At 39.9% G+C, this 23,420-nt stretch overlaps 1 protein-coding gene across 6 annotated transcripts in view; it reads right to left on the bottom strand.

Moving 5' to 3' along the window:
* The window catches only part of CTNNA2 (catenin alpha 2), a 1,142,447-nt gene that overhangs the window by 767,841 nt on the left and 351,186 nt on the right, over nt 1-23,420 (bottom strand). For all 6 annotated transcript variants that reach the window (XM_059188197.1, XM_059188196.1, XM_059188200.1 and 3 more), the window contains 2 exons: nt 12,289-12,408; nt 7,824-8,090 (listed from right to left, as the gene is read on the bottom strand). In XM_059188197.1, the coding sequence (XP_059044180.1) occupies nt 7,824-8,090; nt 12,289-12,408 (387 nt within the window). The remainder of the gene's footprint in view (nt 1-7,823; nt 8,091-12,288; nt 12,409-23,420) is intronic.

Genomic DNA, 23,420 nt, shown 5'->3' with positions numbered 1-23,420 from the left:
GGGAGCCTGCTTCCCTCTCTCTCTCTCTCTCTGCCTGCCTCTCCATCTACTTGTGATTTCTCTCTGTCAAATAAATAAATAAAATCTTAAAAAAAAAAAAAAGTGCCTTAAGCTGACAAAATTCTCTGAAGGCGGTCTATACTCTGTCCATATTAATATCCCAAGTCTGGCTGGGCCCACAGCTTGGTTTCAGGTTGCCTTCGTTTACAGACATACAGAAATCCACTGGAATGTTCTTAGTGTTCTATTTGGCCACCAGATGTCAGTGTATGATAAAGAATGCTATAAGACCATGCAGGTTTCAAGCTAAAAGGCTTAAAAGGGCATTTCGATTAGTTTAATTTGCTGGAGCAGAAAAATATAGAAGCATTCTTTTGGGACAATATGTGGAGAAAAGCTGAGAATCTCTGGACCTTACTAACCTCTAGTCATTGATACTATATCCTATCAGATGGGAAAACCCATCTCTAATTTTTTTTTTAAGTGTGTCTAAGATTTTAAGAAGTGAGAGTTAGTAAACACATACTAATGAAAGCTCAATTACACATAAATAAACTAAGTTAGAAAAACCTTAGATATAGAATTTAGATTTAGATGTTGAAAACATGTATCTGCACTAATTACTAGGCTTTTAATAATCATACTGTTCAGTAATATACGTGAATTAAGGGCTAGGGGGAAAAACAGCACAAGGAAGTTAGATCATGCAAAAAATCAAATATCTGAATCAAATAACTGAAACTCCTTAAGATTCCATAATTGAAATTAGAAAAATGTCTGGTGTTTTTAATTAACTTACATTTACTGTATAAAACGTTCACTTTTAATACATGAAAAGTACAGGCCTCAAGAACTGTGGACTCTCCGAACCATCCACTCTTCCCAAGCCTACTCCAACAAGAGACTTAGGACCTTGATAACCTCTCATCTTAACCACTCCCATTGCATGGTAGCTTTGCCCCTTCAGAATCCATTTTCTCCATCCCGCAGCCCCAGGGAAACTGGAACACAAATGTGACCACCCAGGCCCCTGCCTAGAGCACCAGCAACTTCTTAAGCCTCTTAAGTCAAACTCAGCCCCCTGCAAGGCCCACAAAGCTCTCCAGGATCTGCCGCCAGCTTAGCCACTTAGCCAGATTTCTCCTCATTCCCTGGGTTCCAGAATGGGGTATTTTTCTGAAGGTTGCCTCTGCATGGAAAGATGTTCTGAGAAATACCCTCATTCACACTTGAGCATGGTAATTCCTACTCATGCACCACCTCCTCCAGGAACTCTTCCAGGATTTCACCATCCCTAATCTTACCCACACCCCAACAGATACACACTCAGAAGGTTAGGTACATACTATATATGTAGTGCATACCACATCATTTATGCATTACAGTGACTAAACCTGTTCAAAGAGCATGTCTCCCTTATGCTTTGCAGTCCTACATTCTTTTATCTCACTTGGCATACTGTAAGCTCTTAATGGATCTTAGCTATCCAGCAGCTAGACCTTACTCCCAGGCTTAGAGATACTATCTCAGCAACCCCAGGTCACACATTTCTAGAAATTTACAGAGCTTGGAGTAGCCACCATATACCACAATCCAACTCCTGGGCTCTTCCGAAGTCCTGGGATACTTCTAAAGGCCATTAAATGGGAACCATTTCTTAGGAACATGGTGGCGATTATTAAGGAGTATTGATGGGGTGCCTGTGATTCTTGTTCTTGGGGTTGTGAGTTCAAGTCCCATGTTGGGCATAGAGTTTACGTTAAAAAAATACCAATACAACATTAAAGAACAGACATAACAACTGTGCAGATGTTAAGCCTTCAAAAATACTGGCATGAACTCAGAAAGGCAAAGAGTTGCTGAATGTGTTTGCTCCATCTTTTTAGTACCTGAATTAGGAATCCAAAATTGCTTTCCCGAAGCTATCTGGTTCTGCTTACTGGCTTTCATTTTTATGAATTTGGCCTCCCGCTTGCTAATTGCTTTAGGACATAAACTACATCTTGCATTTTCCTCATCAGTATGTTTACAATATTTTGTCAGGGCTTTCTCCTCTCTTTTCTGTCCTCACTCTAAAGTAATACACAGGAAACTTACCCTTTTCATAACCTAACATGGGTGCTCCCAGATGTCTGTAGTCAGAATGACTTTATAGAATGGAAATATATGTCTCCAAGTAGGCATTCCTTCTTGCCTGTTGTTGGAGAGATCATAACACTTAAGAATCCCTGAGCCAGCCAGAATTCTGGTTTGAGGTTCCTTAAGGGACCAGAGCTTCAACAGGCCCTTCTAAGAATTAATCTCCCTATCTAAAGGTGTCAGATGATATTTGGAGGAAAGTGTCAGTTGAAAAACTCTACTTCTTCAGATTCCTGCAGCCTAGATCTGAGGTCATGGATTTGGGCTTCATACCTAAGATGCCTGTCAAGCACTCTAGCTCTCCACTGGGCTTGAATTCCAATCCTGGATTCTAAACCCTACACCCAGATTGTTCTTACTCTTGGGTGTCCAGAAACCTCCATGTCCCAGAAATGGGCTGGAGTCTTGCTAGGAGATGAGTTACCAGCTGAATTCCTGTTTCTTAACCAGGTTCTTCCAACTAGAGCTTCTAGAACATCTGGGTACACCTGAAACAAGCACATACTTGAAAAGCCTTAGGGCTGTGACCACTGTAGCATAGAGATGCTCTCCAGCAGATAATTCTCCCCTTATTGAAGTTAGCCTAGACCCTCTAACCATGTCAGATGGACACAGTGTCTTGCTATCCCTATTGGCCTGTGATGCAGATAGCCCATTGTGCCTTCTGCTAACCCTCCAAAACGTCTATCCACTGAATACTAGATCAGTGTGAGAATTAAAATTAGATCAAGGAAATCTATTTAAAGAGAAAGAAGCAGGGGTGGATATGTGGGATATGTGTATCCATGTGTATATGGATATGAAGATATGAGGGAGAGGAAGAAAACAAACTAGAGGAAGGAGGGTATGAAAAAAATCTGGTAGAAATAGAAAGGACAATTTATGTAGAGTTGGTAGGTCATGGTGACATTTCAGCTCACTGTGGCTGAGGCCAGACTGTCCTAGTCTTCAAGTACAGGTGTTTAAATCTTGCAAATTTGAATACAAATCAAAAAAAGGTACGTTTGGGACGCCTGGGTGGCTCAGTGGGTTAAGCAGCTGCCTTCGGCTCAGGTCATGATCCCAGCATCCTGGGATGGAGTCCCATATCGGGCTCCTTGCTCGGCAGGGAGCCTGCTTCTCCCTCTGCCTCTGCCTGCCTCTCTGTCTGCCTGTGCTCACTCTCTCTCTCTCCCTCTATCTCTGACAAATAAATAAATAAAATCTTTAAAAAAAAAAAAAAGGTACGTTTAATACTATTAAGATCCCCCCACACATTCCAAAGTTGAAACAGTTGAGAACTAGAAAATAAAAACACATAGATATTTCGGGGTCCTTATTACAAACTCAGACACAGTGTTACAAAGGAGGGGCAGGAGTAGAGGTTAGAGTACAAGGCTCAAAGAGGTAAGAGCTAATGGCAGCCAAGACATACAAGCAAGGACTGGAATCTTAAAGAACTCAAACTCAAACTCAAAACAGTAAAATATGAGAAAATAGTAAATATGCTAGCCTTATGCTTTATTCTCTTTCTAGGCTGTAGAACCAAAATACGTTTTTCTACAGGCTGAGAAGATGGAACAAGTGGAGAAAAAAATAAATGTATACAAAAAAAGAATTACTAATCAAGCAAATGGGCAAAACTTAAAGTTAGAGGAGTTTGAGATACTGTTTATGATCTGATTTAAGAGAAAACAAAAGGGAGGTTAAGCTTCTGCCTTCGGCTCAGGTCTTGATCCCAGGGTCCTGGGACTGGGTCCCAGACAGAGATCACACGTAGGCAGAGAAGCAGGCAGAGAGAGAGAGGGGGAAGCAGGCATTATGCTGAGCAGAGTGCCCGGTGCGGGGCTTGATCCCAGGACCCTGGGATCATGACCCGAGCTGAAGGCTGAGGGTTTAACCCACTGAGCCACCCAGGCACCCCGAGAAAATAAAAAATTTAAAAGAGAAAGGGTTATCAATTATAAAGACTGGGTTATGAATGATGTTATTGTCTATTTTTCTAAAGCATCTTCTTTTACAAAAGTAGATTCAAAAAACAAGATACAGTGTATGTTCTCTCTAAACAGAAATTCTGTAGGAATAATTTTTAATTTTCCTTTCCTACTCTTAAATTTTCTGGCAGTCAAAACTGACATTATAATAGGATTTACTTCTGAGTAGTCATTATATTTTTTACAAATTCTTTTTAGTATTCCTTAGTAGTTTCACCAGATAAAATTAACCACCTCAAGCTGCCACATTTTAAATGGAGGTTGATTTTTCCATTGATTAGCAATCATTTTCTTTTTGCTGTTTTATCATTAGAGACTCTTGACAGTTTTAAGTTGTTAAAAATACTGTGGTTTTTTTTTTTTATTCATTCTCTTGCTTCAGAAATCACTACATCAACTCTTCATGTAGGCAGAAGAAGAGTGCCAGAAAATAGGTCACCATGCACTGAGCCATAATTCTAAGTAACCAGACAGAAAATCAGTCCTGTAATTTTAGATAATGTAAAAATGCTAATTTTTACCTTGTTCTTAGTCAACTAGCACACTTTAAGTCACTTCTGCATCCAACCTCCCATTAAACTCAGTTGGCACACTGACGATGAATATGAAGTGTGTTTCAAATTCAACATTAGAGCATGCTTGTCATCCTGATGATGAAATTGTATATTTCTACAGTTCCTTTAACTTCAGGATCTCAAAACACACTTTACTTGTTAAAATCTCCATCACATTGGCAAACCATTAAACTAAGCATCAGGAAGGGATATTGCCAGAAAAATAAGTCACAGAAAGTTTGAATGAGTTTTCCCACCCAGTGTGGTATCGATTTGTTTAATATCTGAGAATAGCACTGAGCATTCAAGACAGATGTCTGAATTCTACAGCAATTTCAAGTCAATATGCCTGGGGAATAAAAAAATACCAACGTATTCATTATGTAACTATAGAACAGAAATGTATAATTCTGTTACAAAGAGAAGGAGACATTATTTTTTTAGTGAGAGAATTTCAAGTATCATTAAGGACTATGTAGATTTGTTGGTGTCAGGTGATAGAAAATCTACAATTGGTTACTTACCTTGTACCTTGTCATACTCAGTGATATTTATAAGTAATATTTACTATGTTTAATAAAGTACTGAAATTTCATTAACTTAATCTTTAGAGAATCACACCAAATGGAATTACTATCTATAAATTACCAATTTACATGGCTCCACAAGTTGATTTTTATCAACCTCTGAGAAATAAAATTTTATACATTAGATAATGTTTTATGCAATTTATATAGCATGAGAACCCATACACATTTAATAATGAAATATTACTTGGTTCATATATTTAGCTAAGATATAATTAGCTAACATACTTAATGTAATAAATATTAGTTGTAAATTAATATAGTGATGAGTTAATATGCCATGTTCTATTAAAAAAAAAAATTCATGTATTAACTTCCCAGAGCCATGTTTATCCAGCATATCACTACAGTTAAAAACAAAAATATCACCGTTGAACGTTTATTATATGTCAACAGACTCTGTTAACAGATTTTCCCCACATGGCCTTAAGTTGTATGAGTCCAAAGCCTTTTGTATTACTACAATGATGCCTCAGTTGTTAAATTCATTTTGGGCAGAAGCTCCTTTCAATGAAAAGTCTGGAGTCAAAGAGATCAGGAAGCTATCACACTTGAGCAGAAGGTGGCAGCAGCAGAAGGGTCTATATTTCAAGGGAGCTCTCTGTATACTATGCTTCTACTCTATCTAGCTCCACAGGTTTTATTTACTTTTTGATTATAAAATAGGATTATAAAAATGCAGTTGGGTCAAAATCTGACTACATAATCTACCTATTAATGCATTTTTTAAAAAGTACCATTTCATAAAGTAATTCTGTATTTGAGATAGTTTTGCAATTTTCTATTCTGTTTAACTGACGAGGCATTTTTTGGTCTAATGCACACTTTTAAAATTAATGTAGCATTATAATGTTTTAAATATCTGAGTACTTCACCTGTGCATTTTCATTTCCTTAAAACTTGGGCTTCTTTATTCTTATTCCAGAAAGAAACTTGTACCATTACTCCATCGAGTTGTAAAAGAACGCCCAATTTTTATCAGAATTGCCTGAACATTATAAAACTTAAGAGTCAATAGTTTTCCTACCCAGGATCATGACATCATTTACCAAGAAGTACAACTCTATTGTATAACCTAAGCACCAAACAAACCAAAAATCAAAAGTACAAAAAGTACCACTCAGTGCTTTTTTTTTTTGGTCCTCTACAACTGTATCAGGATTGTTTCTAACATTTATAAGGAAATAAATTAAGAAATAAAATAAGGCCACCAAATTGTTCATTTTTGTCAACAGGATCTGTTTTTCCATGATTCTATGTTTTGCACCTGGGAAATCTATTGATTTGTTATGTGTATTTTAAAACTGGTAACCTTACTGAACTCTATTAGTGCCAACAGAAAGTTTGTGAATTATGTATTAAACCCCAATTTCTGCAGTAAATGCTTTAAATGACATTGGATCCTCACCAAAAAACCCTAGGAAACAGTATGCAGTCTAAGCGATGGATATTTTGGCGAACAAAAAAATAGAAGAGGACAGACCCCTGTGAAAGCTGTGAACGGCTATCTGAAGTGTTATGGTTTTCCTTCCATTGTATCTCACAGCTTTATGTCTTCAGCAATCACTGCTTTGTTCCTGATCCTCGTTCCCAGCCAGTCATCCCCTGTCAAAAATTCACGTCAACAGATCCAAAAGCAAGCTCATCATCTTTCTCCACAGCTGTTAAGTAACCTATTTTTCTTTTATGAATTCCTATAATACCGTGTTTTATCACTTAAAAGGTATTTAATACATTCTACTTCTCCCATCTCCCTACAGGAAAAGAGAACCCTTGAAAACAGATACAGCCTATTTTAAATCTTGGTAGCCCTCCAACACATGTAGGCTCTCACACTGAACACAGGAGGAACTCAGATGACTTCCAGCTTCCCCTAGGTGAACCCATATTCTGACCCAAGGAAAGTGAGGGCTGTCATCCTGCGGTCTTTGATTACAAGCATCCCTCTTATTCACTTTGATGCCGTCCTCCCATTACTTCCCTCACTGGGACACACCCATCAGAAGTAGCAGGTGCAGGATGTGGGTCATTCGTGGGTCCAACACAGGTGCTACCCAGACGAGCTGATTCAAGAAAGTCAGGGATCCCATGCGGGATCAGGGGGCAAGAGAGTTTGTCACTGATTTAAAATGAAGACATGGAGGGTGGTTCTTCACCCAGGGGCAACACAGAGGCAGTGAATACCTATACTGCCTATGACATTCACCCCTTTAAAAATAAAGAACCTTCCAAATGATGAACTATCCCTAAAATAGCCAGTGGGATAGGAAACTAACAGCTTACAGGGTTTCTGCTTGCATCAGATCAGCTCCTCTCAAACACTGTTGCTAGATCCTTTAAATGTAAGGAAACTAGGCTCTGCCACTATGCTGCATTCCTAATAACAAACACATTATATAGTTTACCTCATTAGCACAAGCCTCCCAGAGGGGTAAATCCAGGTATACTATTGTGGCCCTCCAACCCCAAATCATTTCTTTCAATCCAGGTGTGTACCCCTCTGTGTGCATCGCTGATGCACACATCAAATACATTGATATTCACATCAAATTACACACATTGATACTCACATCAAACTCATTGAGAGCTGCAGCCAGCTCGCCGATGCCCGTGTGGCCTTTGGCTTCATCGGTGGGCGAGGTAGCTTGAGCAGCATTGGAGATGCCAGCAATGGCCTCCTGGACTTGTTTAAACACATAATCTCGGTTGGCTCTTGTGGCAGCAACATCCGGGTGGCGGAGAAACGCTTGGGAGGCTGTGTACAGCATTGTAGCGTTCTTCTTCAGAGCCCCTCGGGCGGCCGCCATCTCATCCCGACAGTGAGGGTCCTTCAGCTCCTGTGTACACAAAACAGGAAACATGGTACATTCATGAAGGTTTCCGCAGAAGCATTTGTTCTAGAACTTAGAGTCCCAGACTCAATTTCATAAACCCTACTGAATTTTAGAATCTATATTCTCCCCTGTCCTCGCTCTAGCCACGGGGACTTTGCATATAATGTTCTTTCTGTATGAAATGCCTGAGCACTCCTCTTCCACTTACCCTTTCACCAGACATGGCCGATCCTCCTGGAACGTACTCCATCCTGCTAAGCTATGCCCCCTTCTATCTGCTCCCACAAGCCCCTATCCCCTCCTATCAACATTTATTAAACTTTACTGTATTTACTTCAAGATGTTTCCCTCATATATTGTGTCTAGTAAGAGCAGGAAGCCTTGTCTATCTTATTTAGAGGCTCTTCACTCCTTAGCAGTGTTTGGCCCCTAAGAGGCACTCAAAATATTGCTGGGAAAGATGTAAAAACCAAGCTATGGACAGTCAGTAGCTTGCATGGATCAGAGTTCACAAGCAGCAGAAGGAAAACTCAAACTTCAGTCTTCTGATAATGCTTGCCTCCATATTCAATTACGATTACAGATATGGGCAATCAGACCTTTCTGAGTTTTGCTTTGTCTATCACTGTCACTGCACTATCATTTCTGGAATAGGGTTCTTTCTTTCTTTCTTTCTTTCTTTTTTTTTTTTTTTTTTTTTTTTTTTAAATTTTATTTATTTATCAGAGAGAGAGAGGGGGAGAGAGCGAGCACAGGCAGACAGAATGGCAGGCAGAGGCAGAGGGAGAAGCAGGCTCCCTGCTGAGCAAGAAGCCCGATGTGGGACTCGATCCCAGGACGCTGGGATCATGACCTGAGCCGAAGGCAGCTGCTTAACCAACTGAGCCACCCAGGCGTCCCTCTTTTTTTTTTTTTCAAGCTACTCTTAATGGCAGCTCAATCATTGAGTTTAGTGACTAAGAATAGATCAAAGATGATTTGTCTAACCATAAGTGACTCTTAATCTCACAAAACAAACTGAGGGTTGCCGGGGGGAGGGGGTTGGGGAGAAGGGGGTGGGATTATGGACATTGGGGAGGGTATGTGATTTGGTGAGTGCTGTGAAGTGTGTAAACCTGGTGATTCACAGACCTGGGGATAAAAATATATGTATATAAAAAATATATGATTATAAAAAATAAAAAATTAAAAAAAAAAAAAAAAAGATGATTTGTCTTCATAGTTTTGGCTGTCAAAATACCACCACTGGGGAGTTTCTTGATCTTCAGCTTTAAAGAGTATTGTTAAGAAAATGTTCACATCATTTACGGAAATGTTAAAGGCAATGCAGCTCTCTGAGACCAGGTAGGATTGCCAGCTGAGGATCGCAGAGAGATTCCCCCACACCCCCAAATCTTCAAAACATCATTAAAGGTTACTTGAACCACTAGGGTTCAATGTCTATTTGTTCACTTGGTACATCATATATAAATGACTTGGCAATAATGACATCTTCTCTTTTATTGGTCAAAATAATTCTAAGACAGGGACGCCTGGGTGGCTCAGTTGGTTAAGCAGCTACCTTCGGCTCAGGTCATGATCCCAGCGTCCTGGGATCGAGTCCCACATCGGGCTCCTTGTTCAGCGGGGAGCCTGCTTCTCCCTCTGCCTCTGCCTGCCATTCTATCTGCCTGTGCTCACTCTCTTTCCCTCTCTATCTCTGACAAATAAATAAAATCTTTAAAAAAAAATAATTCTGAGACAAGCACATTATATTTTATCTAGGATTGTCAGGTAAACTGATAGTAATAATTAAGTGAACCATCTATCCTCTTTTGCTTATGGACTGACAAATTTATGCCAGCCAACAGGATTTCTAATATGGGGTTATTTATTTTTAGCCCTCAACATGAACACAAATAGGTAACCAACACCTGAGTGTATTCTCTAGGCTGGGCAATAAGCTAGGCATTGAAAGTAGAAGGTTTCTCCTGAGTAGTTATAAAGGGCCTTTTTAATCTCCAGAAGAGTGGTCTAGAAGTTAGATGTTACTTTATACTAATAAAAGAAAAATCTAAATGTGGAAGTAAGAAATGGAAGGGGGGGTTCTCCACATAAAAATATTTGAGGACACATTCTTTAATAACCTAAAACAAAAACAAAGCTGCAATCTAAATGTTGAATTATGAATTGGTTAAGTAAATGACTGAAGTTCTTGATAGACTCTGTGGATATTATAATTCACCTTCATCAAACAATATGGATAATGTTTATAAATGAAAAAGCACAACACAACATACATACCTGTATGTAAAGTAGGATTATAAATATGTTAAAATATGAAGGTAAATAACTGAAAGGCAATATACTAAAATTGCACCTTTTTTTTTTTTTCTTGGGTGGTTGGGTGTTATATGCATTTTTATATGCATTTCTTCCAATTCTACTATTTTTTCTAAATTTTCTTGGAAGAGTCTAGCAATTAATTAAAATCAAGGTATTAATGAAATAAGTGATATGGATGGACATTCTCATAAATAGCTCATACCCTTCCATAGATTTTAATACCCAGATATATCTACACTGATGACTAGTTTTTCATCTCCAACCCACATGTCTCTTCTATCTGACATTTTTACATGGAGAGCTCACAAACATCTCAAAAATCAGTATGTCTGAATATGAAATTTTAATTTCTATACCCAACTGACTCAGTCTTCTCCATCTCTATAAGTTCACCACCATCTACCCATTTGCTCAAACCAGAACCTTAGAACTCAACTGGTTGCGGTCACTCCCTAACCTGACATATCCAATTTAACATCAGATCCTCAGAGCTCTATTTTAAAAATTAACTTTCATTCTTTGTAATCTTCTCCATTCCTATCACTACCAACTCACTAAGACCATCTTTCACCTAGACATCAGCCCCTCCCAAATATAGATTTTCTCTCCTCCTTACTCCCTTGTGTTCAACATATCAAAAAATACTAAAATGGAAGTTTGAGACCCTGATACCAAATTTTGAACTACTGAGCTACTATCTATCCACTTATAATAAAAAACAAAAATTTTCTAAGACTCTGGATGTCCTGGCCCCTATCTTTCTTGCCAACTGCCCCTTTGGTTCACTAAGGTCAAGATTCAATGTCTTTTTTTTTTTCCTTCAGTGGTTTAAATAAGCTAGGTAGCTTTTTGATGTCACATTTGTGCTTCAGAGTAACTTCACTCCTACCCATCTTATACTTCGGAATCTTACACAAAGTCCACTTGAATTTTACTAATTACAATATCATCATGTAATCTAACATCACATATGTGTATGTCTCTCACACAAGGAATACTGTAAGTACTTTAGGGGCAGGAACTAGATCTTAACCGAGTTTATAATATCAGCATTCCTTCAGCATGGCACAGATGAACACTCAACACACGTCTGTTGAGTGGAACTTTCTTGTCGGTCATAATCTTAAGGCACTAGGAATTGTCCCAAATGTTGAATTCTAGGAGCAGTCAAGAGGTTGGGTGGAAAGGATTTTAATCAACCCCTCCACATTTGGAGAGGTTTTTCTAGGGGGAAAAAAAATTAAAATGCACATCTTGAGAACAAAAGTCTAATGGTACTCAATGAGTAGGCCTGGCTAAAATTAGGGGTGCTATCTCAAGACAAAGGGAGACACAGTATCTCCTGTGAGCCACCTACATCAAAGTAACTCACCTGTGTTATCCCATACCCTGCCCCTTTCTCTCTGCCTTTCCTTGATTTTCTTTACATTGTCTTCCTGTCTTTCAGAAAGGTTTCAACATGCTGCACATTCTGGCTCTGCATATGCATGGTGGTGTCTTTAGGGCTAGGAAATAAAAAGTGAGGGCAAGTAAAGGAGTGGTGTCCAAACGGCATCCATAACACCACACCAAAGTTTGATATTTCAACTGGGGAGCTTTTTCTGTAATAGAAAAAAGCTTAGAATGGTTCCCACCAGTCAAGCAGAAGGCCCGTGACCTACTCTAGGTAGGCAGGGCTGAGAGAGTCCCCCAGGGCCCACAGTGGTATGAAAACCAGCCCATTGTAGGAGGCAGCCCCTGTGGATCACAGGTTCTGGGGGCATTTGGAACTTGATCACCTCCAGATGAGGCTGATCTGTTGGTCAGGCCTATCAAGCTAGGAGGTTACTTAGACAAGCATTGTCTCCCCTAGCATTTCCAAAAACACTTCTCCCACCTGTTGTCTTCTTGCTGCTACGTAGTTAAGTTTCACCATTTCTTTCCCAAACTCTTTAAAGCGGTTTGCGAGGTCTTGCTCATTTGTAGCATTTTTGACAGCTTCTAGGGCCTCTTCCACCTGAGATAATAAGAAACAATATTTATAAATGGAAAGAATGGATATATTAAACACGTTAGAAATGGTCATTTTTTAAAAAAAAATTAACAATTAACACTGAAGTAAAATAGAAGAAAAGTACCCATAATAAGCATTTAAAACAAGAATATTTGTTCACAATACACCGAATATTTTGTATCTGAGAGGTAACTGCAGAAGGCTTGGAGCATTAAGAACTATATTGACTGTATTTTACTGGGTTATGATTCTGATAAGGATTACAGACTTCACGGATGCCTGGATGGCTCAGTTGGCTAAGCACCTGCCTTGGGCTCAGGTTACAATCCCAGGATCCTTGGATGGAGTCCTGAATCAGGCTCCCCATTGAGCAGGAAGCCTGCTGATCCCTCTGCCTTTGCCCCTCCTATATGCGTGTGCACGCAAGCACGCATGCGCAAAGGAATATAAACTTCTAACTTTTAGTAGAAACATACAGAAAAGCAGACCTAAGAAGAAAATAGGCAATTTGAAAACAAACTCTAGAAACCTTCAAAGGAGGAAGTGCGTTCACAAAAACTGAAGGAACTCCTGCAAGCTTGAGCGCACTTGGATCTGCACCCACAGTTCTCGTCAACCCTTCTGAAGCTGGAACTAAGGGGGCTCTAATTGTAACCTGAGCTTACACCCTGCCATCCATAGACAGAGGAGCTGCTGAGTCTGGAGAAGCAAGGGCATTTGAAGTTTTGTTGCAGGTGCAGGTGGCATCAGCTGGGGTAGGATGGGGGTGGGCAGAGGGACAGCATGCACACTTTCCTAAAGATGCATCCTGCTTCCAAATTCCTGCCAACCGTGTCACGGAACTTTCCCAGGGAGGCCCTGGACTTGAATTATGAATTCCACTAAGCAATCTTTTAGAAAAGATCTGAGGTTTTGGTAGATACTAAAATCTTCTCTCCAGAATGATTTTAACTTTAGTATAGGGTGAGGATTTCCACAATAGGTCATACCCTAATGCCTGTGGTATCAATTAAAATTATATTAATATCAATTAAGATATTAATAAGTAACCAACTACATCGTTGTCAGTTACACTGCATTATTATAGGAAAATTTTTATCAGAGTAAATAACCAAAAATAAAATTCTGAGCAAGCAAGGCACAAGACAGATACGTGTTTGCAAAATCAAAAGTTCTTCTATATAAAAAGGGAGCCTAGTAAAGAGGCCTTCACTAATGCAGGCTATTGATAGAAGAAATGGAAAAAGAACAGCAGCTCAGAAATGTGAAATGCAGAAAATGCAGGGTCTACTGCAGAATTCTGATTAGCTTTTGTAGTCTGGAGCAAATCAAAAGACAACATACAGGGAGTTCATTTTGACAACGCAGAAATATGAAGGACCACTAAAATGGCTAGAAAAAGCCAGAGATGAACATAGTTCTGAGCTATGGAGATACATCTTTGTTTGAGCTTGACACAATCACAAAGGTAGCCAATTCAACATCCTTATCAAATTTCACTGAGTGGAGGGAGAGAATAGTGTATATAAACCAGTGATAATAGGTATCGTCAAACCTTTTACTCCATAGATATGATAATGTCATTCAATTTACTAAATAAGCTAACCCATTATTAAGGAAAGAGGTGTAGCAAGCAATGAAAATTTAGAATGGTGATAATCTAGACTCCACATAAAATTAAGTTTCCATTCACATCTTGTATGGAAATTCTCCATCTATTTTTTCTTAATTGTGAAAATATAAAATGATAATTAAACTTCTCAGTGTTGGTCCTTTCTTTTCCAATTCCTAGACAGGCTCTAATTATGCTCAAAGGAAAGCAACAAGTATCACTGAAAAAAGGACTGTTTTAAGGATGCCTTTTTTTTTTTGAGACTCAAATCAAGTCACATTTTATGGTATGGAATGGGCTATATAAAGCATTTTCATAGTTTAATTAGAATCTCATATCTCAAACCTTTAAAACAACAAATCAGTGATGTCTCACTTTCTAATAGATTTATAATTATCTTAACATGGCTATCAACAGCATCACTGAGAGGACAGCTCTTGGCAGTTAATTTGTTCCTGCTGCTTATTTGAGCTGTAAATCTTTCCTGAGGACATAAAAACTGGTTCCAGAGAAGAGCAAAATAATTATCTCGGAAGGAACTAAATCTTGGATTTGTTTTCTAATATGTATAAAAAAGTCTTCTTACCAATTATTAATCAGACCAATTTGGAAGAGTTATTTTGTTGTGTTACACCTAACATTTTGGTGATCTTTGAAGAAGCCAGTCACTGGTTTGAATTTATGTTTCTAATTCAGCCAAGTTTTTTCAAAAAGAAACACCAATAATGGGGTAGACTTATCCTACTTGGAGTTTTAATCTAGAAGGATTAAAGGTAGACTTATCCTACTTGGAGTTTTAATCTTGAAGGATTGGAGAGGTCACCTAGTGGGAAAGTCTCACATAGAAACATGGTTCAGCATCAGTCCAAGGTCCCCCCCAAAATGGAAGAAATGGAACTAAAGTTGAAGGGGTGTGTGTGTATGTGGGAGGGGGAGAGACAAAAGGGGAGATTGCTGAAGGGACATAAAGAGAGAAAAAAAAATGGAGAAAGGGAGTGACCAGGTACTTTTTGAGAAGTCAAAATAAATTAAAAAATCAAGTTTTTATTTTTTAACAGAGCCAAGAATATTTTCTTTCTGGGTGTTGGGGTTAAAAGAAGGGGACTCCCCAGAAGCCAAACAAACACCTTAAAAGCAGTTCTTCTACAGAAGAGCCTGGGACAGTGTTTCCAAAAGCTTTCTCCACCTCACTGGTCCCCGGTCCCCACAGGGTCAGAAATAAGTCAGTATGTGTGAAGAGCTGCAGGCAGGTCACGCTGCCCTGTATTTGAACCCCAGCTAGGTCATTTGTCTGCCTTGTGATCCAGGTAAGCCCCTTAACCTTTCGGACCCTCAGCGTCTTCATTAATAAAATGAAAGTAATAATGTCGACATATTATACAAGGTTGTTTTAAGAACGGTGGGAGATAAGAAGGTATATCCATGGAAAATATGAAGATGGTCAATTTAAGTCCAATTATCAAATAAATATAAGTGGGCTAAATGCTCTAATTAGGATACAGACTCTCAGATGGAACTTTTAAAAACAGACCCAACATGTTACTAAGAGATCATTTAAACAATAAGTACAAAAAGTTGAAAACAAAACCTCTCATGCTCATGAATTTTAAATGCACTAAGTTCTAAATATATAAAAAGCCAGTCTCAACACACAAAGAACCCAGGAACTTGACTAGATCAAAGTATGTTACAGAAATGGAAGCCAAAGACTTCCTCTCTTTTCCCAGATAAATCAGGCATACTGTATATGAAGGAAAGAAAAGAAAAAGAAATAACAAAATAGCAAACAGAGTACCTGGCAAAAAGTGAGGAGCTCCTTAAACAGGGGTACTGACCTGCCGCATAGCGTCCAGCTAAGGGAAAAATATTTCCCCCCACTAAGTTTGAAGAAACGAACGTCTGCAGACTGGGCCCTTGGGAAGAGGGGAAGCAACACAGTGAAGAAGACACGGCAGCTGCTGGCAAGGGCTCTGAGGAGAGAGGTGCTCCTGGGGAAGAGTTTTAAGGGGGGAGCTGGGGAGACTCCATGTTCCGGATTGGGAAGTTGTTTTCAGTGAGCTCATAGCAGGAGTCCTTAGAGGCAGCTGCCGTAGTTTCCCTCATTATAAACCCGTGGCAGTCCTGGACAGGGCAGCTGGCTGATCTCCTCCCTCAACAGGCTGGGCTTAGGAACACCAAAGGGAGAACCCTTTGCTCAACCACACATTCCTGTCCTTATTATTGGTAGCTTATGCAGCTGAAAAGACTCAAACACCTAGAAAAGATATTAAAATTTCTTCCCTCATTAGTGGATTTAGATAGTATTTTCAGAGCTTGTCACTTAAAACTCTTAAAATCTTGGTCTTTCAAAGCTTGTTCAAAATAGCCTCTACCCCCATTCTTAAAGCAGGCCTGCCTGCCAGTCTACAGCTGTGTCAAATCATTTGAGATCAACTCTTTAAATCAGTCTCCAATTTTCCTGATTGGAATTTCACTTATTTACTTCCATACGCAAAAAGTAGTCTGAAGTCATTCAGTCATTCAGTACTAGTTAAGCAGGCATTTGGGGATGGGGGTAGTACTGAACTGAGAGTCTGATCCCCCCCCTTCTGGACTGTGCGATCTGGTTCTCCGACTGACATTTACTGTCCATACCAGGCTTGTAAATCATTGGTGTAACGATCCTAAATTCCACTGGGACAGATTGACCTCATTCCAGGGTCCTACCATGGATAGTGAATTGATTGGATTTTAAGTGACATTGATGAAACTATTTAAGAAGTCATATATAACTCTTTTATTAGGATCTGGTTTTATGGCTAAATTAAAAATATTATCTTGGGGCCACCTGGCTCAGTCAGTTAAGCGCCCTCTGATCCTTGATCTCAGCTCAGGTCTTGATCTCATGGTACTGAGTTCAAATCCCACATTAGGCTCTACACGGGTCATGGAACCTACTTTAAAAAAAAATTTTTTTTAAATATCTTGGAAATAGTAGTTGGCTAAGTAAATACACAAATGGATGTAAGATTCTGCATCTTATTACTTTACTTGTTTAGCCACATACTCGGGTTTGACCACAGTGATCCCAGCATCATTACATTTTATGTCTCTGCTTCCTAAAGCTGGCCTTCTTGATTAAATGTTCTCTTCCTTGATAAGCTGCCCCTCCTGATTAAATTTTGTTTTCTTGTTAACAAGAAGATGATTTCGTCAGAAAGCAAGAATGATTAAATGCTAGTGTCACGTATTCTTAAAGTGTCATGGTTTATGAAGCACAACCGTAATACAGCTTATATTTCCAAACTTATTTTTAGTACAAGAAAAATGACACCAGTCAGTGTCACCGAGCACTTTGGAGATGTACCAGACACTGTTCTAAATGGCTTACATACACCTAATTTCATCCCAGAAAACAGCCCTTTGCAGTAGAAATTCTCCCTATTTTTACTTTACGGAGGAGAGATTCAGGTCAACGTAGTTGCCCAAGTTTCCCGAAAGGACTCCCAGCAAGTGAGTGTGGGAGCCTGGGTCTGAACTAAGGCAGTTTGCTCCAGAGTTCATGCTTTCAACTCTCCAGCTCTCTCTTACGCCTCAGTTTCCCAGAAGAAGACAGGTTTATAAAGGGTTTGGATTATACTGACCATCCCATCTGATTATGAATATTCACTAAGAGCTTTGTCCCATCTGATCAGCCTCTGGGTTCTAGCCATTTGATCTCTTTAATGACTTTAAAATCGACCTCCCTTCCACAATACACACTGGCATTGCTGTCATCCAGGCTTCCTTTCGTTCACTGGCCTGGATAATCTCAATGGTCTCTTCATCCTTCTCCTTGCTGAGACTCACCCCTCTTTTAATTCTTTTTTCACATCACTACCAAAATTTTTCATCTAAATCACAAATCTGATTCTGATGCTTAGACGGACTCAATGATTGCCCATAACCCACATGTAGAGTCCAAACAAATCATCCTGGTCTCTGAGGCACATGTGTCTCCCTGTTCAGCTCTATCAGTGCCTCTCCCCACCCGGTTCTCCAGGCTGCAACAAGACAGCATCAATTATGTTACTGACGACACCCCAAGTCCTTTCTCTTGCTCTCATGCCTTTGTTCTTTCCCTTGGTTTGTGAAGCTCTCTGTAGTTAATGTCTGTTGTCCGACCTGAATCCATCTCCTTCCTTAAGGCATGAGCACCCCTTTTGCATTCAGTAAACTCTCTTTCCCTGAGCTGGTTTTCAAATCCAAAGCCACACATTGGCCTGCTCTGCCAAAACATGGCTAGGTCTTTGAACTATTATTCCTTTCCCATTTGGCCTGATGTCGAGCCTCGTTACTAGAGAGTGCTAGGTGGCAACCAAGGAAGAAAGATTTTGTTCCTTGGTTCTGGTATGCTCTCCCCAAAGGTTCTGCAGCAGAAGTAGCCCCTCCAACACCAGGTGGCCAGCAGCTTCCCTTAGCATGGTCCCCCTTGGATGATGCTATGTGGAATGCCCCCAGTGAGATAGCTCTTGGTGAGTATTTTTTCTTGACACCCTAAGGGCATATTTCCAGCAAGTTCCATTAGCTTGTGTGGCACCTCAGTGACCTATCATAAAGTAAAGTAGGAAGATCTGATCTTGGCCCTGACTTAGGGTGGTGGGGTTGGGGGTGGTCTCCCTGAAGTACTCTATCTCAGACCGTGGGGTAGCAGCTTCTCCTTATATTTGCCATCCCTATGTCCTTAGCGCTGTCTTGTTACCCAGTCTCTTATGACTCTAATCTGCTACGGGACTTCACAATTTTCCATATTAAACTCTCTGCTGAAATCACTGTGCAGTTTCAATCTCATTATTGCACAGAATTATACATCCCCCAACTCTTCTGAGGGACCAACTTCTTTCCAGTCACCCTCAACTCAGAGACCCTAGCTTAGGCTTGGGCTTGTGACCCCCAACCTGTTCGGTCTGATCCAAGAAATTGATTCTGGGAAAGGTAAATCTCATTCAGTTTAATGAGACCCAATCCCGAGACCTCCTTCTCCCAGCCATGTCACCCTTCCTCATATCGTCGTGAAACGACCAACACTGTAATTTGGTTGAACTGATTCTATCCATGGCTTGGGGGATGGTGACGGAAAGGAGTAGGTGCTGACCAAATTTAAAAATCAAGTGCTGACCAGCACATCCCATTTCCCCTCTAAATAACCCAGAGATAAGCCCCTAACTCATAAGCCAAAAGGACTAACAAGACTGTGGAGCATTTATTTGAGATATTAGGGAAGAGAATTTACTCTTTCTAGCTATCTTTAGTCTAGAATCATGTAAATTCGTGGTTAGCAGCCATCTTGAGACCGTGAGAAAAGGACCTACAGAGAAGAGTGTCCTTCAAGAAGAAAAGGAGATAGAAACCCGGTTCTTGTCACATTTTTGTGCCTTGATCAAACCTTGCCTAAAGCTAATTTCCTCTAGACTTCTTAGTTTGGTGAGCCAATATATTCCCTTTTAAAATACCACATTGAATTGGGTTTCTGTTATTTAAAGTGGAAAACATCCATTTATTATATTTTTATTCTAGGTGAGATCCCACAGTAATATGCACATTTTCCCAGCATGCAGTGCTTTCTTTCTTACTATCTCCCCCAGTAACCTATAGTTTTGAAGGCAGGGCTGAGACTTAGTCACCTTTGAAGTTATCTAAGCACAGTATCTTGTATAAACTGGGCCTCCAATAAGTACTTCCTGAAAGGATAACTGAATACATAAATGAATTCCAAACAACCCAGCTGCATGACGTTTATGCCACGATATCTCTGATGGAAAAGATATGCTAAGGGGTACTGGAGTAGCTCAGTCAGTTAAGTGCCTGACTCTTGATCTTGGCTCATGTCTTGATCTCGGCTCATGTCATAATCTCAGGCCTTGGGATGGAGCCCTCCATGCCCAGTGGAGAGTCTGTTTGAGGATTTCTCTCTTGCTGTCTCTCCCCCCGTACTCTCTCTCTTTCTCAAACAAATAAACCTTTAACTTTAAAAAATATATATATATATGCTGAGAACGTGTGCAATAATCTCTACCTTTGTAATCAGAGACAGAGCTATTTTACATCAAGTAACTGTTGTTTTTTAAACACCAGAGCTACATTAGAGCGGTAGGACTAAACAGGCACCTATTGAGAAATAATTCGTAACTGAGGACACTCGACACTATTTTAGGCTAACGTCACAAAAAGCAGAGGTAATATCAAAGTCTGCCTCATCAATGCTTCCCAAACAAGGGGACAGCGGCATTAGATCCGGCCCCTGATGGCTATGAAGGTAATCTGACTTCTTTGGGAAACTGATGAAGGAGTTGTTGTTTTTCTATTTTGCCATTGCACTTTCTAGAGAGAAATCTGAGATAATGAAGAACATCATTATTCCAGGACCTAGCCTGAAGACAGGGGGGTTGTTTTCTCTAACACATACATGTCAAGATGAGTTTTCGTAATATCATCACCATTGCTTAGAATTGACAATACATTCTGATTACATTAATTCAGAGTCTAGGAAAAATAAATATCCCTCTTCATGATCATCGATTGTAATGCAGGATTCCTTAAAAAGTCTAAAATGCCACATATCAACCAAACATACTGACAATGTCAACTGATTGCAGGATATATCAGATGACTGGCTAGGGAATCACTCACCAGCAACTTCAACGAGAAAATTGATTATAATTCAGTATTTTTTTAAATGATGTCTGATGTGCAAATGATTACTTTAGCTCTGCTCAGGAACATCACATTTCCACCTGGGGGACAACCCAACTTTGAACTATAGGTCACTCCAAAACTGTCATTCTGTCCTGAATTTAAAACTACTACAGTGGCAAAAACTTTGGCAGCCATGAGAATCCTTAACGTGCTTAAAAATGAGCTCAACATTAAAGCCCATACAAATACTTGCTTAACAAAACAAGGAGCTTCACATGGGCAACTAGAATATTTGTATGTCATGTGAAAAGACTGCTCTTTTGCAGTCATGTGAACTAAGTTCCCGAACATAATTTTAATGTAGTGGATGCAAGGACCTCTACACTGCCAATTCACATGGTCTCCACAGATATCTTAATTCTTTACTCATCTTTACAGTGTGAATTATACTTGCTTATGACTACTTGATTTGCTGACAATTATTTATGGGGATGCAGGGCAGAGAATGAAAGCGGGTATTTTAGGAGAATAAACTGGCTATCCTTCATCTACTCAGTGAATTATTGATGGAAAAACATGAATATAAGTTTCTGATAAGGCAATTCCATCTGTGTTCCTGTAAGGTATTCAGAAACAAGAAAAATTTATTGCTCTTCTGAAGAGAAGAGCAATAAAAATTTGGCATATGGCCTAAGAGATAAAAAGTAAAATGCATAATGCTTAAAGATAAAAAAGGTTACCATGGCAGGAATCCGCACACTCCTGGAGGGTATTACTCAAGTGTGTGGACCAAAAGAAGAAGGAACAAACTACCTTTATGGAAAATCACCCGTCATTCTTTTTTCTTACTTATGTTTGTGGTAAGGAAACTCATCTTTTATCTGGAAAGAGCCTTAACAAAGGTGTACATGACCAACTCTAACCTGCTCCGTTCAAACACATGAAGATACTTCTTCATCTGAGTTAAAAACAGATGACGCTTGCTTGTTCATGAAGGAAAAGAAGGAAAAGCTAAAGCAGAATTATATACCATGTTCATTTGTAATGGATTGTTGAGACGGTTGTTTTGTTTTGTTTTTTTCACAGCTTGAGACGGACCACAGCCTGACTTCAGCGGCCGCCCCGGCCCTGCAGTTCCTACTCGCTCCGCAAGAGAGCGACATCCCACCGCAGCTGCTCTCTGCACAGGCTGCGCTCTAAGTAGAACAAATGTGTTATTTAGTCTACAATCATTTTTAATTTTACTACTGACAGTCTGACAGGACTACTTAATATTGCTGGGTTGACCTTTCCGTGATTTTGTGCTAAACCTTTTTTTTTTTTTTTTTTTTTTTTTTAACTTTCCTTAATCTGCGGTGCCGGGAAGAGAATCCAATTGACTCTGCAGGATGACAGGCGGCAGTGATATGATCGGTAGACAGCAGTGGTCAAAACAAGTGGGTAGAAAGGCAGGATTACAGGCGGGCACCGGGGCTGTACATCACAATGCCTCCTGGATGCACGAGGAGCCCTCTCTGCATGTGGGCAGCTCAGGGAGAATATTCAGCCCGTCATCACTCCCTAAGAATGGCTGAACGGTCCCTCCCGTGGCACAGAACTATAACATATAGGATGCAAAGTTAATTTCTTTAGGTTCAGTTCTGTTCTCCCCTGGGAAAGGAAGATTGTCCATCTGGGGTAAGATCTTTCTGAAAATGCGGCGTTTGAACACTCAGCAGTCTGTAAGGGAAAGATAACAAAACTTTTTCTCCCACACACTTCAGAACAAAGTAATTTGTTGCTTAAAAGAAGCATATAGCACACTTGGAACCTCGGGAATGACAGCCACCACTGCAGTATGCAAGGGGTTCCAGGGATCTGAAAACAGCAACATGGCTGCCATTTACCACACGCTTATTTTGCACCACACTCTGTGAGAAACGCTGCATAGGAATTGCAACCATTTTAAATCTCTTACAGCTCTAAGGGCTCTACTGCCATTAGCCCCGTATGAACAGATAAAGTGTCTGGTATGTAAGGAGGTCATGTGGTAGATGACAACACAGTTGGCAAACCACTATCAAAGTTAATCTTTTTTCTGTAGCTAAGTCCTGGAATCAAAATGTTATACTGTCATATATATGTCAATACTATAGCAAATCATAACGTTACACTGTCTCTTGATAGCCTCTGAAATAGGTAAAGTCTCTCCTCATTCTGCTCACCTCATCCAAACTGCAAAGCCTTTCCTGGCTTTTCCAGGCCTGTTCTCAGAAAAATCTGAGAGGAAGCTCCCAAGCAGGTTCTGCTTTGTGCCTCTTGGCTCCTCAGGTGCCCTTACAGATACCAGAAAGAGTTGTACCTTGCTTTGTGGCTTACGATCATGGAACTCATGCTGGATGTGTTGGAATTGGAGACATTTAATAATATCAAGGAGTTTATACATAACTTAGAATTGTGGCTTTTTTATTGGGGTCAGCTCAGGCAAGATGCTACCCAAGCCTTTTCAACAGAGAACCACCTGCTGTTTTAGAAATTTCTTTAATGAACTCCCCTACAGAACAAATCTGAGATATCTCACCTGCCCTCTTACTGTTCATTTTACTGACAAAGGCCTGAGGATTAGATATTAGGGAAAATAAGCCATTCTGGCCACATCTAGGGGGGACTAAACCAGCAACAGGTTGATTTCCAAAAAAAAAAAAGAAAACCCATGGTTCACATCCCATCATCTAAGGACCCTGAGATCAGTTCAAGGTTGGTGCCAATT

The sequence above is a fragment of the Mustela lutreola genome, chromosome 9, assembly GCF_030435805.1.
Source record: "Mustela lutreola isolate mMusLut2 chromosome 9, mMusLut2.pri, whole genome shotgun sequence".
NCBI lineage: Eukaryota > Metazoa > Chordata > Mammalia > Carnivora > Mustelidae > Mustela > Mustela lutreola.
Note: the sequence above shows the minus strand (reverse complement) of the source record. Positions and strands in the feature narration are given on the sequence as shown.